General features: G+C 43.2%; 2 protein-coding genes across 3 annotated transcripts in view; both read left to right on the top strand.

The window, feature by feature from the left end:
- Positions 1-10,499, top strand: part of bptf (bromodomain PHD finger transcription factor) — a 34,650-nt gene extending 24,151 nt beyond the window's left edge. Inside the window, exons 21-30 of one of the 2 annotated variants that reach the window (XM_086067402.1) lie at positions 188-1,271; positions 1,385-2,760; positions 2,835-2,917; positions 3,082-3,307; positions 3,593-4,137; positions 4,239-4,415; positions 4,485-4,677; positions 8,316-8,400; positions 8,506-8,692; positions 9,723-10,499. In XM_086067402.1, the coding sequence (XP_085923528.1) occupies positions 188-1,271; positions 1,385-2,760; positions 2,835-2,917; positions 3,082-3,307; positions 3,593-4,137; positions 4,239-4,415; positions 4,485-4,677; positions 8,316-8,400; positions 8,506-8,692; positions 9,723-9,759 (3,993 nt within the window). In that variant the 3' untranslated portion in view covers positions 9,760-10,499. Of the gene's footprint in view, positions 1-187; positions 1,272-1,384; positions 2,761-2,834; positions 2,918-3,081; positions 3,308-3,592; positions 4,138-4,238; positions 4,416-4,484; positions 4,678-8,315; positions 8,401-8,505; positions 8,693-9,000 lie in introns of both variants that reach the window. The other variant, XM_086067411.1, reaches the window with a different exon arrangement.
- Positions 10,500-11,539: 1,040 nt separating this feature from the next.
- kpna2 (karyopherin alpha 2 (RAG cohort 1, importin alpha 1)) lies at positions 11,540-16,291 on the top strand. The gene is made up of 11 exons (XM_086067388.1): positions 11,540-11,702; positions 11,927-12,046; positions 12,137-12,277; positions 13,758-13,846; positions 14,031-14,299; positions 14,383-14,477; positions 14,812-15,075; positions 15,220-15,453; positions 15,545-15,727; positions 15,818-15,967; positions 16,061-16,291. Exons 2-11 carry the CDS (start codon positions 11,990-11,992, stop codon positions 16,148-16,150), a joined length of 1,572 nt encoding a protein of 523 aa, XP_085923514.1. The 5' UTR covers positions 11,540-11,702; positions 11,927-11,989; the 3' UTR covers positions 16,151-16,291.

Below are 16,291 nucleotides of genomic sequence, written 5' to 3'. Positions count from 1 at the left end.
TTTTGCTTTGTAAATGTATCGACTTGAGAATGGAGTCTCAGAACGAATTAAGTTTGTGAACTGACGTTCCACTCTAGCTTCTTTCATTTACCCCATATTTTGAAAACCTCTTAGTATGTCTCAAAGATGGAAAGGGATTTTACACATTTTGTGTATAACGCAATATTTTATTTGTTTACCATCTCAGGGAGGAAATCCTGGTTTGACGGTGGTGATCCAGGGTCAAGGCCAGACTGAGGGCCAACTGCAAATTGTCCCACAAGGTGTAACAGTCATCCCTTCCCCTGGTCAGCAACTGATGCAGGCGGCTATGCCCAATGGCCAAGTCCATCGCTTCCTCTTCACTCCCATGCTGGTGCCGTCTTCAGTTTCAACTTCAGTACCTGCTGCAGCTCTTCCCACAAATCCTGCAGCACTACCGAGTCCGCAATCCCAACTATCAACTCCTGCTCTACATAGGTCCAACGTCCAGACAACTCCTTCAGCCTTGGCCCAGACCCAAATGGCCGCCCCTATTCCTGCTCCAACGCAACCCATTTCACCTCTTTCTTCAAAACCTAGTCCAGATTTGGCTTCCACCCCAGCCTCTCTTCCTATACCCCCCCAAGTGGCAGCCTCTGTTCCAACAACAGTGCACGTTCCTCCACAAGCTGCAGTACAACCCCACATTGTAGCATTATCATCACAATTACCCCCTGTTGCAGCCCAGGCTTTGTCACAAACACTAGTTTCATCCGCCTTCACAGTCTCTGCCCCAGCACAACCTGAAGTGGCAAAATCTGGGCCTGTCTCCCAACATAATGCAGGGCAAACTATGATTCAAACCCAAATATTAAACCAGAATCGAACGGTAATGTCTGTAGCTGTCGCAGGACAAGTTGCACCCCAGCCCCAGGTCCTGGCACAAACTTTGACCACTCCCTCAACCTTCACTTCAGCTCCGGTCCAGATGCATGTCACAGCCCCTGCCCCTGCTTTTGTTCCTCTCTCAAGCACTTCTACTGTCCAGTATGCTAGCTCGACCCAAATGCAGTGCATTTCTGCATCTCTCCCGTCACCTGTCCAACAACAAGTTCCAACATCTGGAATCACTCCTGTTTCTGGTCCTGTCATCGCTGTGGCATCCAATCAAATTGGCGTCCTGTCCCCTGCTAAAGCACTAACCCAAATTCAAGCCGTAGCTCTTCCTCCTCCTCCAACTCTTCATGCTGCCGCGAGAAATGCTGTGGTCACGCCAGTCACAGCCACATATACAACACCTTCAGTGCCAGGTAATCAGCCTGCACCGTTGTGGCGCCACAGTCTGTATTATTTTGATTAATGTTATTGATCTTTGAATATTTCATACATTAATTTGTTCATCTTTTTTCCTGTCCTGCTGTAGCGCTAATAGAGCAAAGGGCTGCTCAACCCCAGGTTTGGAAACCAGCTTCATGTGAAGCCCAGATTCCAGTCCATTCTGTTCAACAGGCAACCATTCCCAGTCCACCTGGCCTAACTGCTCTTCCTGCCTGTACCCTGGCATCAGGTTCCACGCCCGTTTCCCCACTGCATCAGGCATCTCTTTCCTTACAATCTCAAGTCCAACACCCAGCAGTAGTGTCTGTGCAACAGGTGTCTCAAATTCCTCTCTCTGCTGTGCAGCTTCAAATGAAGGCATTGCCTGTCTCCTCTGTCGTGACTACAGTTAGACAGCCCCAAGCATTCAATCAACTGCAGTCCCGCCCGCAAAACCAAATCTGTGCACAGATTCAAGTCCAGCCTTGTGGCCAAGTCCAAAAAATGCAACACATTCAGTCGTCACCTCATCTTCAGGCTCAAGCGCAAATACACCCCCAGATCCGAGTTCAATTTCAGCCACAAACTCAGCCAGCGTCCCAACCCCAAGTGCAGCAGCTTCCTCAAATTCAACCCCAGATGCAGTTTCAGTCCCCAAAGCCAACTTTGCCGCAGGTTCAAGTTCAACACCAACCAAGGGTCCAACCCCAGTACCAGTCACAGGTACAAGGTGCACTTCAAACACAAGTGCAAACACAACCTCAGGCTCAGCAACAGCCTCAGGCTCCAATCCAACCCCAGTTGCATCCCCAGGTTCAGATTCAGTTCCAGCAACAAAACCAGATTCACCCCCTGCCTCATGCTTCGCAGCAACCTCAAGTTCAGAGTCACTCAGCAATTAAAAGTCAAATTCCAACCCAAACCCAATTCAAAACACAGTCGCCAACCCAGGTTCCAGTACAGACTCAACCACAGTTGCAAGCGCAGGTTCAAGTCCAGTTACAATCTCCGAACCAAACCCATGTTCAAGCTCAGCCTCAGCTTCATGTCCAGCCCTCAATCAGGCATCAGCTTATCACTGTTCCGGGAATTCAACAACCAGTCCAACTGCTGTCAGCTCTTCCAGCTCATGTTGCGGCCCAAATCCAAGCTCAGATCCAAGCACAGGCACAGCAGCAAGGTGGTGCAGTTCCCCAGCAGATCAAACTGCAGCTGCCTATCCAGATCCAGCAGACGGGGAGTCAACTTCAGGCCCACCAAATCCAGAATATGGTGACGATACAGGCACCAACGAGCCTGCAGGACCAACTTCAGAGGATGCAGCAACACAGAGACCAGCAACAGCAGCAGCAACAACAACTGCAGCAGCACCCACAGCAGCAACAACCACCACCAAAGAAGAAGAAACACCAAGAGAATAAAAGGGAGCATAAGGATCATAATCAGTTGGCTGTGAGCCCAGGAGATGGTATTCATAAACAGGTGAGACTGTCAAACGATGACTGGTTTGTTGTCGCACATTTCAGCACTGATGGCATGTTTATGGTTGCTGTCAGGTTGGAACAAAGCATAGCGTTACAGCGGAACAGCTCAAACAGAGGAAAACTCAAGCTGCTGCTGAGCGAGAGGAGAACCAGAGGTTTGGGACTTCATCATCATCGTTCTTGTATTAAATATTGTTATTGCTGCGCTAACGACATTCTTGATTGTAGTTTTTAAAAAATAATTACCTTACTGTACAGCCGCTGCAAAACTGCTCCACCAAGTGTACCAACAAGATTTGGTCTTGTCTACTTTCTCCAGAATGATCGTATGCAACCAGGTGATGAAGTACATTCTCGATAAGATTGAGAAGGACGAGAAGCAGGCAGCTAAGAAGAGAAAGAAGGACGAGGTGGTTGAGCAGAAACGCTCCAAGCAGAATGCCACCAAGCTGACGGCACTGTTGTACAAGCACAAGGAACATCTGAAGGCTGAAATTCTAAAAAAGAGAGCTCTGCTGGACAAGGACCTTCAGCTGCAAGTGCAGGTTAGCAATAGCATACATTCAACTTGGTTCAAAGCAAGGCTGTATGGGTCAAAATATAGGGACTACAGGAATTGCTAATGGAAGGAAAACATTTTGTTTTTATTATCAATCAACTTAAGCCAAATTGTACTGCTACGTTGCATTAAGCAGCATTACAGCATATATGGTTATTGTATGGTCCTTGTAAAGCTGACTCATTAAAATGAATGGGAACCAAAGTTCCAAATGGTATACGGACAAACAAGTTCTCTGTCATATCATGATGTTTCTTCTCATTGCACTCAGGAGGAGCTCAGGCGGGACATTGCCAGGCTACAGAAAGAAAAGGAGAAAGCCCGAGCCGCCATTGCCCAGGCTGCGGCAGCGGCGGTCAAGTCCTCCTCCCACTCTTCACACTCCTCACACTCTTCCCACTCCTCACATTCTTCTCAACCCTCTCACTCAGCACATTCCTCTCACAGCAACCGCACAGCAGGACCCCCTTCCTCCTTGCATAAACGTAAGCGCGAAGAGGAGCGAGACAGAGACAGAAACAGGGATAAGGAGCGGCATCATGACAAGAAACGGGAACGAGAACGGGACAAAGACCGGGATCGATACAAAGACAGAGAAAAAGACGGAGAGCGCGATGGAGATAAGGAGAGGATGAAAGAACAAGAGCATACTCGACCTCAGGACAGGGAGAAGGGCAGAGAAGGGGACAGCGACAAGGACAGAGAGCCCTTCTTGTTAAAACACAAAAAGAAGAAGAAGCTCTCCTCTACCTCAAAGGATCACAAGAAGGACAATAAACTGTACTGTATCTGTAAAACGCCCTACGATGAGTCCAAGTAAGCTCTACATCAGACCATGTTACATTGAAGACTCATTTAGATGAAAGCTCATGTTGATTTGATTCCAGTGGTATAAAGACATCTGTCTTTGCTCTCAGGTTTTATATCGGGTGTGACCTGTGCTCCAACTGGTTCCATGGCGTATGTGTGGGCATCACTGAGAAGGAAGCCAAAAAGTTAGAGGACTTTGTGTGTAATGATTGTAAACGAGGCCATGAAAGAGGAAGCAAGGAGGAGCTCTTCTGCATCTGTCGGACGCCATATGACGAATCACAGTACGTGACACACATTGTCTAATGTTAATGAACAATTCCTGAATTTTTTTTCAAATGACACCCTTTCAGGTTTTACATCGGCTGTGACCGTTGCCAGAACTGGTACCACGGGCGCTGTGTGGGCATCCTGCAGAGTGAGGCCAATCACATCGACGTGTACGTTTGCCCGCAGTGTCAGTCCACAGAAGACGCCATGACTGTTCTCACGCCACTTACTGACAAAGACTACGAGGGCTTGAAAATAATTTTACGTTCCTTACAGGTATGCAGCCTACTCTGGACAGTATTTGCTTATGCGCTCACTACAAACAAAATGAACTAGGGAATGAAGGAATCACAGTCAAAGAATGTATTTGGACATCCGTTGCCAAACTTGTTTTCATTGCGGGCAACATCTTAGTTTTATTTATTTATAGATTTTTTTTTTTTAGCTAGCCAGGATTTCTGCTAGCCAGGAGCTGAGCTTCAGTGTGTTTTTTTCATGGACGTGTAGTTCGAGTTTTTTTAAACCGAGTATCAAAATGAGAACCGCGGGCAACGCCATTATCATAGTCACGGGATCGCGACGACGTATCCGGTGCGTAAACGACAGCCGCCTTTGTTCATTTAAATGGAAGTTGGCTAATGTAATGGGCAAGAAAATGCTGTCTTCTTTCGGCAAATACTGTGCCAATTCTGATCAGAGTTATCCTCAGCAGGTCTCATGTCATTCCGTGTGGAGGTAAGGGGGGTGGTGGGTGGCCTCTCCTAATGTGGGCTAAAGCGCGCTGAACATGTAGGTGGCATAAAAGTCACCCGGATGTTTATCATCCAGGTTAGGGACCGTCCACAACTTACGTTTTCAGGACGACTAATGTCAATGGTGACTTGACTGTTAACGTAAGCCTCTGTAACACGCAACTTACAGACGGTCCCTAAATTCTTCTCGCTATGGGCCGGCCGAACGCGTTCTCCTTTTTGAGCCACATCATCTTCACTTTTGGCGGGACACAAATCTTTGGCAAGTACCCCGTGGCTGCACTGCTTTTGAAGAAGTGCTTCTTTGCTTTAGGGCGTAATTCCCCCTTTCATGTCCGCCGTGGGACGCAATCATTTCTCGTGAGTCTCTTTGTAATCATTGGCAGCCATGTTATTCTTTGCGTGTTTACAGCACGTGATATGTCACGATGATCACGTGACTGTCCAAAAATAGCCGATAGTGTATTAATGCAAACATTTTCATAAAAAGTTCTAACAAATCAAAATCGCTCAACATAAATTGACAATTTTTTCAGGGAAGAGTTCAAATGAACCATTTCATAGAATAACTGGTTCGTTTTTTACAAGTCTTGTCTTCCTTTAAGGAAAAATTGTGCTTCGGGATTGATTTTAAGGTGCTTTTATTAGTTTTTAAATGTCTCAATGGTCTTGGGCCATCTTATTTATCTGACCTGCTTTTAACGTATCACCCCTTGCGGCTCCTGAGGTCCTCTGGCAGCGGCCTTTTAACTGTTCCTAGGGTAAGGACCAAAACTAGGGATGTTCGATACCACTCTTTTTGAGACCGATACTCCACTCTTCAGTACTCGCCGATACCATTAGTACCTTTGATACATAAAAAAAAACAGATTTTTTTTTTAAAGACCTATATACTGTATATCCATCCCAATTATAGCAAATTTCCTTAAAATTGCGTGACAATGGCAATTATATTATTTCAATTTGCTCATAAAATTAATTTTGCATAGAATACACAATAAAATGAATTAAAAAAAAATTGATAAATAAAATGAAACAAATAATTCAGTAGCCAGGAAAAAAAAGTCCCAATCAAAATATGTGATTGTACAACTTCCTTTTAAGTATTTTAGTATTTGAATACTCGACTGAAAAGTGCTGAAGTACTCGGATTAAATATATTTTTGCTTGGATAAAGAGTAATTAAAGTACTCAAAATTAAAAAATTAAAAGTTAATTTTTTCAAATTGTACACTTACATAATACACCAGGGTAGTGTTTGTGCATTTATGAATTTGGAGCAGTTGACCAGTAGGCCTAAAAAAGGCAATTTAAATTAGGTATTTTTAAGGCATTTTTCTTTTGCGTTACAGGTAAAAATATAAAAAATAAAAAAGCTTGTGATTAATCTGCAGACACGAAACAAATTAGCTACCGGAGTACTGCCCTACAGGCCACATCTTAAATCGGGAGCCAGTTGAAACGTAACGTGGCAGCCTTCACATCACGCTAAAATAACATAAACACATGACAACCAGAAAAAGAATCCCCCGCACACTGACAGAACTTTTTACTCAATGAGTTTATTTGAGGGGAAACGACGCATTGAGCGTTATCAGGTTCACCTCAAATTTTTATTGTTTCCCTCAAATGATCTCATTGAGTGAAGTTCTGTCAGTGTGCGGGGGGGATTCTCTTGGTTGTCATACACGAGTCCAAGCTCCTGCTGCCCACCAGCATCTGACCGTTGGAGGCTGTGCATAGACTCGTCTCCATTGATTAACATATACACATATTCATGTATCGTATAGTTCGCTCCATTCATGGCGCAAATGCGGCAACTTACCCTACGCCAGCCGCGGCCCAGCCTGGACCAGGTTGAGTGGAGGTGGGGTTCGATTTGTCTTTAATTTCTTCGTTCCCGCTGCTTGAATCAAATAAGTAACATCCGCTTCTTCTTCCTTCCCTTGCGTTGGTGATATAAGTGGCTAAATTAAAAGTACCCCGTGCGTCCGCTACGCTAAAGCCTTAAATAAATGAGTACTCTAGGCAGGAAAAAAGCACTCAGATTTTTCGTACTTGAGGTACCTGTGGCGGTCAATAAATGCAAAATAACCATTTAAGCCGTTAGTTCCTACCCGAAAAACGGCCACAAGAGCAGGACCGATACCAGTATCGATATCCATCGCCAGTACAGATACCATGAAATATGTCTAGTATCGGCCCAATATCGATAACTGGTATCGTTACTCGCCAATCCCTAACCAAAATACACAGTGAGGCTGCATTTAGCCACTATGGAATAGCCTGCCGAAGGACATCAGGTCCTTTTTAAGAGGAGGCTCAAGACTCACCTTTGGCATTTAAATAATCTTATATATTTTTTATTTTTTACCCATTTTATTTATTTATTTTTTAATCATACTGTCTTTTAGCTTTGTTTTTGCCTTTTATTCTGTTTTCTTCTAGTGTTAAACTGTTTTCTTTTAGCATTTAACGTTTTTTTTTTGTTTTGTTTTTTTGTTACTAGGTTTTTAGCTCCAATGTTTCCTCATGGGTGAGCCTTTGCACTGGTAGGGATGGCTGGTCTTCTCCTGCGGGCGGGTGATCGTCCTGGGGGCCCATTGGCCCCAGGGGACTGTGGCACGCTTCACTCTGTGTGGGGCGGGCCGCGGTCAATCTGGGCCTGGGGTCTCTGGGATGACATTGCTCCCTGTGGTGGTTGGCAGTCATCCCTCTCAGTGTGGATGAGCTCCTTACGGGGGTTTTCTGTGCCCCGCCATGTTGTGGTTTGTGTGTGATTGTGGGTTTGAGGATAAGGGGTGCTGGGAAAAGGGGTGGATTTATCTTTTTATTGTACTATGGTTATTTTAATTGTGCAGCACCTTGAGTTGCATTTAAATGCATGAAAGGTGCTATATAAAAAAAGTTTGATTGAAAATACAAACCAAAACGCACATATATTTTAAAAAGCCACATTCTTGTGTTCATATGGGCGTAGCCTCAGTCTGTAATGACATTACACTTGAGCCACATTCATGTCAACCCTTCCCCCTCCCGCAAGGGAATGTAGTGAAATCATCAGTCAATGGTGCCAGTCTCAACACATTAACTTTGGGACATGGTTTGTGTGATTTTTTATTTTTTTTTAATCACCTTTGTATTATATTCCCATTGTCACAGTCTCACAAGATGGCGTGGCCTTTCCTTGAACCAGTGGATCCGCATGATGCACCTGATTATTATCGCGTCATCAAGGAACCAATGGGTAAAAATAAGTCTCTTCACCGATGTGTTTTCAGCATCCAATTTGCTCAACTCGCCAATAGTAACCATTTCCAAATTATGCCGATATAATCATTCTCCCTTGCAGACTTTTCCACAATGGAAAGCCGTTTACACAAGCGCCATTACCACAAGGTCACAGAGTTTGTGGCCGACGTGACCAAAATATTTGACAACTGCCGCTACTACAACCCCAATGACACGCCCTTCTTTCAGTGTGCGGAGGTGCTTGAAGGCTTCTTTGTACAGAAGCTCAAATGTTTCAAAGCTGGCAGGTAAGCCCATGTTGTGTTTTTTGTTGCACCATTCTTGTTTGCTTGCTGTAATGTGTTGGTCTGACGACTTGGTTTCTTCTATTGCATCAGTTTCACTCATTTTTTCAATTGTGCTATTGGCTTGCATGAATTCACAGTCGGAGATGCTTTCCTTGCCGTGTTTGGCTCGGACCAAGAACTAACTGAGCTAACAATAAAGTCAAGACATGACTCGCATGTGCTCGTTTACAACATCCGCCATGTCTGGGTTTGTTCACCTTTGCTGCATGCCTTTGATTTATGCCATCCCATTTTCTTCTGTCTTGCAGATTGTCAGATTCTTAAATGGGCCAGTCTAGCTGGAGTCTGGACTGGATGCTTGTCTCTAATAATCATGGCAAGAATGTTCAGTAATCACCATAAACTGGCAGCCATGTTGACGTTACTCCATCAGTTCAATGATGACAATACTTTTTGTCCAACCCACATTAAGTTATTAGTCTTAATCAGCAAGCGGGCACAGTGGTTGGCGATTTTAAATACATTTTACCCATTTTTTGTTCATTCCTGATATGTACTGTACATCTTGTTTGAATTAGATTGGGTTTGAGTCAGCTGTTAACAGCTGTTAAAATATACAGAGCTGCATATTTTATTAGAGATATTTATGAGAAGTATCGTTTGGCTCCACCTCTTTGGCTTGATCAGTGTTTAAGGTTAATGTATATAATTGTATCATGTACAGTGGTTGTAATATATTGTTTTTAAGCAAATGTTTATATGAGAGTAAATGTCAGCAACATCAATCGTCATTCTGTTGTGCCGCGGCCCAAAAATTATAGTTTGCAAAAATTGTCATCAAGGAAAAAGGCATTAGCAGTGCATAACATCCAACATGGCTGTAGGATCATCTTCCAGGGAGGCGTTTTTGCATCCGCTGTGTGTGTGTGTGTGTGTGTGTGTGAGTGTGCGCGCGATCATTGTCCACATTTTACAACAACTGAGAACATGTGAAGGCTTCTCAACTTCGCCCTCTCTCCACATGTTGTAGGTCTCATAACAACAAGCTACAGCCTTCATCCTCTTAGAGAGCGTGGCACAATGGTGAAACGCTGAAAAACAAAATGCACTTGCCAGGATGTTTGGGTTTTCTCGACTGGCTCTCTGTGACGTACGGCCTGTTTTGGGGATGTGCTCATGTGAGTGCGCAACCAAGTACTGCTGCTTTCGCAGAGTTGAGCAGGTGCACCATTTCAGCTTCAAGGGACCTTTTTTTTGTACCCGTCTTCATAAGCGGAACTGTACGGACGAGCTGGCATTTCACAAGAAACTTTACCTCGGAGAAAAGACTCGATGAGCTCTCGTGTTTCCATGTACTTTATTTTGTGGTCATGTTTGTTTGGCTCTTTTTCTTTGTTCTTGTTATAGTCTCTCTGGCCATGCAAATGGTCGACTTGTTCAATGAGAAGTAGGAAATGGAAGATAATGGCTGAGTTTTACTGAGCATACTAAAATATACATCCTTTTTTTTCCCTTTTTTTTTTTTACTATTTCCATTGTTCAAGCTGAAGTGGTATGGCATGAGAAGACAGTTCAGTACTACATGTCTGGACAACAGTAGATGCTCGTTAGGCTCCTTTCCATGCTCTGCAATAGTGACTGACTTAAGAATGATGAGTCTGCGTATTCGAAGGTTACTGTTCTGTTTGTAAAAAAATATATATATATACAAAAAGTTGTCACATTTTGACTTTTTTTTTTATTATTACAGCTGAGGAAATATGGATGTATATGGAAATTAATAAAATTCTGAAATATTGTGTTCCTATTTTTGATGGTAACTCAATAAGATATAGCAGCATAGGGCAAATAATGGCCCATTATTCTATTAAGCATTTACATTATCAATGTCTTGCATTAGTTCTGGTGATTTTTATTTAATTTTTGGTGCTGAAGTTGGTTAGTAAAAAAAGTTTTTTTTTCTTTTTTACCATTTTTTTTTATATTACATGTACTTACTAATATTACTATACATTAATCAATTAAGCAAATTTATTGTAAAAATAAGACAATGTTGCATACTGATTTAACACTTGATTCTATTAAGTAATTGGTTAATTATAATTTTGACCATAGGCACAACATTTACAGGTTACAGTAATGTAGGATAAAGACACACTCAGTATTATTGCCAAGTCATTGGTCATTGCGCTAAAAATATTTAGAAACTTTTTTTTTTTAACAGTTTTCTTAAAATATATATTTGATACACTAATTAATCGAAATCTGTTAGCGCCATTTATCCAACCACTGCTGCCCTCTTTTTATTGAAAGGATATGAGTACAGTTCCTGGAAGCATAAAACAATCTTACATACGCACCGGACGTGTAACCTTTAAACAGAGTGGACTCATATTTTACAGACTACAATCAAAAGCTAGCTAGTCAACTCTGAATGCGTGCGGTCACAATCAAAAGTGGTCGTACTGACGTCTCTTTCCTTTGGTAACAAACCATATATTCACAAGGTTTTTGTTATTGCTGTTTTCGTACGGTACATTTCATCTGATTGTTTTAACATTTAATTAATGCAAACTAGGGGTGGTCAAAGTATGACCGATATGACATTTTTACAAGTGTAATTTATTTATTTAAAATGGTAACCTAATATATATTTGACTTCATTTTACAGCTGTACATATTTTTATATTCATATGCAAGGGTCAGATAATATTATTGTAACATTTAAAGTATGTTTAATCATTGTTTATCATTAATCAATGTTGAATCATTGCTTTCATAACGATGGACAGGGCCACATGGACTAATATCGACCACGTTCACAAATCTCGCGATAATATGGGGGTGACAGCATCCGGTGCGCTGGCTGTTTCTTTTCAAACTGTCCAATGACGAGAGGCGGCTGGATGCTTGTGCTCAAACTGTCCAATCAGAACGCTTTGCTCCAGGAATTTAAAGGTCTGTGTGGAAAACGTTTTCCGCACAGTTTGAACCATTTCTCGAGAAGCAGGTAAGCTAGTACTCCGTTCTTCTGACATTTTTTATAAATAGGGTCTATATTACTGCGTTGCTTGCTTACCCCTCAATGCGTTATTTTTCACTTTATATGTTCGATAATTATATTGTCTAATCAGTCAATGAAATGTTATGCTTAATACGTATTCTGTCATCATGCTGAAGTGTCACGAGGCGTCGCCAAGTGGAAGTGAGCTAACGTGACATTTTGTACGGCAGGAACTCAACTCCAGAAAACAACTTTTTCCTCACTGCCGCCCAACTTTATTGACGTTGTGCAAAATGTCCGAGAACGTCGCTCGTCTGAACAAGTTCAAGAACAAAGGCAAGGATGCTAATGTAAGTGATCGTGTCAAACGTGAAATCGAGTGCTCGTTTGCACAATGGCGCATTCGTGACATTTTTGGGATGTGTACAAAACGCACACAGGAGCTACGACGCAGGAGAGTGGAGGTGAACGTCGAGCTCCGCAAAGCCAAGAAAGATGATCAGATGTTCAAAAGAAGGAACGTGGCTGCATTTCCCGAAGAGGCCACGTCTCCTCTCCAAGAGAAAAATCAAAACGGCCAGGTAAGCAAATTGTGGTCTCTTTTTGAACGTGCCCCCTTTCAACGTATAGCAGAGAACAATGTGATGGGCCAATGCCGTTATCGCTACGTTTAACAGCTGCTAATCGTCACGTACGATTGACAACTAGATAACAGACTTGGGGGTTTCTTACTACTTCTTGCTCTTTAGAAACCTCGAGATCGCTTAGCAACGCAATTTTGACGTCTCTCGAGTAAAGGGCGTTTACGGTGACCGCCAGACAACATAAATGCAAAACAAAATGAAAACTTTGTGGAGACACAAAAAGGGGTGAAGCGAGGCAGAAACGATGCCCAATGCATGACTCGGTCTAGCGATTGACCAATCAGTGCCGTTTACGGCAAAATAACGCTGGCAGGAGAGTTGTGAGTCACTGCAAAATAGCTACTGCCCTTCGCGCTGGCTCTCGCTCTCTCCAAGTACGGTGCCACTAGGGAGTGTTTAAATAAAAATAAATAAATAAAATGCATCAAGTAAAATGTTCCGGTACCTTTTCATTCGCTCTAAAAGTATGCAAACATATTGGTGGGAATACTCCTTGTGTCTTTAAAGCATTTGAATTTACGTTTTCCACAGAAAAAATGAGGGGAAAGCCTAAATGTATAGGGGCGGGGGGGATGAAAAAAGGAAAACGGCGAATTTGCCCATCCGTGGGTCCCTTAATGTGAAAATGCAGTGGCTGACTGTAGTGTTTTAATATCACCATTCGCCACTAGATGGCAGATATGTCACCCGTGTATCTCTGCCGTCTATCATTCTTCAATGTTAAAAGTATGTGGTTATTTTGTTTCGAAACCTTTGTTTTTGGGTTATGATAGTGTACCTTTTTATACGTCTATTGAAAAATTCATTATCAAACATAAAAATAAAACACTAAGTAGCATTCAGTTTTTGATGATTATGGCAGCACCATATGGACAAAAATGGTGTTTTGTCTGTAGGACGACATTTCCCAGGAGGATCAGTGCATTGCGTTGTCTTTGAGATCACGCCAGCGAGTGAAAGCTGGGCCAATGTTGATCTTTGACTGACTTATTCCAGTAGCCTCTCTCATTATTATTTTTTTTGTCTCAGAACTTTTCTGTGGCTTTGCAGCTTCTATCATGATCAAATGTATACATTTGAATTGACTTTGTAACAAATGGGGAAAGGAGGAAGTGGCATGCAATAAAGCAGTCAGCACATGTAAAAAATAAAATAAAAAAATGTGCGGCCCTCCTCAAAGTTGCTCAGTGCCAGTAAAGGTGATCCAGCTATGACAAAAGTACCCTTCGACTAGCTGGAAGTCCATGTTTCATCAGAGTTATGAAAATAGTTTTTGAAGGTTAAAAAGTTCTTAAATATACTGTATTTTGTGCATGTTTAAAATAGCATTTTTGTCATAAAGCTCGTTAGAAAGTGTTTGGTCCTACATGATTAATGTTGGCCCCATCCAAGTCAATGCACATGTTGTCAATTTTAGACTTCCAGCCAGTGGACTGTTGCAGAGATTCTCACTGGGGTTAACAGTGGTAATGTCGAGTCACAGGTGCAGGCAACTCAGGCAGCACGGTAAGTGTAACATTTTATTTTCATTTAAAATGTTGCTTTAATGTTGGCTCTGCTGGAGTTAGCATTGCATTTTCTTCGAATGTCGCAGCTTCCTGTCTCATTCAAAAAATGTGGCCTAAGACTCTGAACTGTTTATAGGCTCTAGAAAATGGACTAAATTCTATTGCTTGTATTCTGAATGCAGGAAACTGCTGTCCCGGGAAAGGCATCCCCCCATTGACCAGATCATCAGTGCTGGTCTGATCCCAAAATTTGTGGCCTTCTTGGGACTGTCTGACTGCCCTCCCATCCAGTTTGAGGCATCCTGGGCATTGACCAACATCGCCTCCGGGACGTCTGACCAGACAGAAGCTGTGGTCCAGGGCGGGGCCATTCCTGCTTTCATTAGGTTGGTCCCGTCCCCCCACCAGCACATCAGCGAGCAAGCTGTCTGGGCTCTTGGAAACATTGCTGGTAATTATCACTTATTGTTGAATATGATAAGCCGGCATCACTTGATGTGCATCGGTAATGCCCCCCCCCATTCTGTTGTTTAGGTGATGGATCGGCTCTGAGGGACAAGGTGATCAAGCATGGAGCTGTGGCAGCCTTGCTCAATCTGCTCACGGTGCCGGACCTCTCTGTATTAACTGTAAGTACTGGCTTTCAATGGGTTGCCGAAAGTGTTACGTGGTACAGACATTTCAAAGGTCTTAACTAATTTGTGCAGTAGTGTAACAAATTGTGGTCGCATGAGGCATGCTCATACAATGCGGTACTTGCCAATTTTCATTTGTTCTATCTATAGCTGAGAATGTTATCCATACAAACTTTCTGTAATTTTGCTACCATGTTGGCATATGATAGTTATTGACTATGGTGAGTTATGACTTGCTTAGTAAATGTACGGTAGCTCTATCTTTTATAGCCACTAGGTGGCAGTCCAACTGCAAATGACATTTAATTAAAAAAATTCTTCTTCCTAGCCTGGTTACCTGAGAAATGTGACCTGGACTGTGTCCAACCTCTGTCGCAACAAGAACCCCTCACCCCCTCTACGTGCCGTGGAGCAGCTCTTGCCTGCTCTCATACGCCTCCTTCACCACCACGACAAAGAAGTGTTGGCCGACGCCTGTTGGGGGGTTTCGTACCTGACTGACGGTTCTAATGATCGCATCGACGTGGTGGTGCAGGCGGGCCTGGTGCCTCGCCTGGTCGAACTTCTTGGCAGCACAGAACTCTCGGTGCTGGTAAGTATTGCTGCGCTTAGGAGAATGTTTATTTATTTATTTTATAAATTCTACTAATCTTCTGGTTGATATTCGGTGTTTGCTGACTGCTGATGTAAAATGACTCTGAAAGTATTTAAAAGTGACCCACTTGTATACCCTCAGACCCCCTCTTTGCGTGCCATCGGTAACATCGTGACTGGCACCGATGAGCAGACCCAGACAGTGCTTGACGCCGGGGCCCTGGCCATGTTTGCCCAATTACTGTGCCACAACAAGACCAACATTCAGAAGGAGGCCGCCTGGACTTTGTCCAACATCACGGCGGGAAAAGACACCCAGATCCAGGAAGTCATCAGCGCTGGCCTTGTTCCACATTTGGTCAATGTGCTTGTGAGGGTATGCCATCATTTGTGTTTGTGCCCTTTTCAAAGATCTACCCCAGGATGTGCCTTTCATTCACTCGCTGGGTTTCCTGGCCTCTTTACAGGGCGACTACAAAACCCAGAAGGAGGCTGTATGGGCTGTGACAAACTTCACCAGCGGGGGCACTGTGGAGCAAGTGGTGTACCTGGTGCAGTGCAACGTGGTGAAGCCTCTTCTCGATCTTCTGTCCTCAAAGGATGGCAAAACTGTTCTTGTCATCTTGGATGCCATCACCAACATATTTTTGGTTGGTGCAATACATTTTTAAATTACCATTGCTCGACCTAAAAAGGAATTGCTGTGATTGTGACTTATTTTCCCTGCCCCTTCCTTCAAGGCTGGTGACAAAATTGACGAGTCACAAAAGTTGGCGCTGATGATCGAAGAATGTGGTGGGCTGGATCGTATTGAAGCGCTACAGTCTCATGAAAATGAGATGATCTACAAAGCGGCTCTCAACTTGATTGAGAAGTACTTCTCTGAAGAGGTAATGGCCTTTTTGGGAGGAAAAAAAATCCCTCTCTCTCTCTCTCTCTCTCTCTCCAACATTCTCACGTTTTGCCTCCATTTGAATTCCTAGGATGAGGAGTTGCAGTGTGTTGCCCCCGAAGCAACAGCCGATGGTTACGAATTCCAAATCGGCGAGAGCCAGAGCACTTTCAAATTCTAACACTTGTTTCTACTTCATTCTCACTGCTACGGTTTGTCCTTGTTCATGTCAATGATCTATTCTATAGCCTGTTGTATGTAGTGTACATACTGTTTTAAACACTTAATGAACCACTCATGTAAATAAAGCTGATGGACGGTG

The sequence above is a fragment of the Leptonotus elevatus genome, chromosome 1 (genome assembly GCF_054856555.1).
Source record: "Leptonotus elevatus isolate MCC_2025b chromosome 1, RoL_Lele_1.0, whole genome shotgun sequence".
Lineage (NCBI taxonomy): Eukaryota > Metazoa > Chordata > Actinopteri > Syngnathiformes > Syngnathidae > Leptonotus > Leptonotus elevatus.
The sequence above is the reverse complement of the archived record's forward strand: the minus strand, read 5'-3'. Positions and strand labels throughout refer to the sequence as shown.

What these genes read in the sequence shown, in the direction of transcription:
- kpna2 (XM_086067388.1), top strand. Translation starts at nt 11,990, where the DNA reads ATGTCCGAGAACGTCGCTCGTCTGAACAAGTTCAAGAACAAAGGCAAG. An exon ending in TGGTCAATGTGCTTGTGAGG is followed by an intron (nt 15,454 to 15,544) that starts GTATGCCATCAT and finishes GCCTCTTTACAG; the next exon opens with GGCGACTACAAAACCCAGAA. An exon ending in CCATCACCAACATATTTTTG is followed by an intron (nt 15,728 to 15,817) that starts GTTGGTGCAATA and finishes CCTTCCTTCAAG; the next exon opens with GCTGGTGACAAAATTGACGA.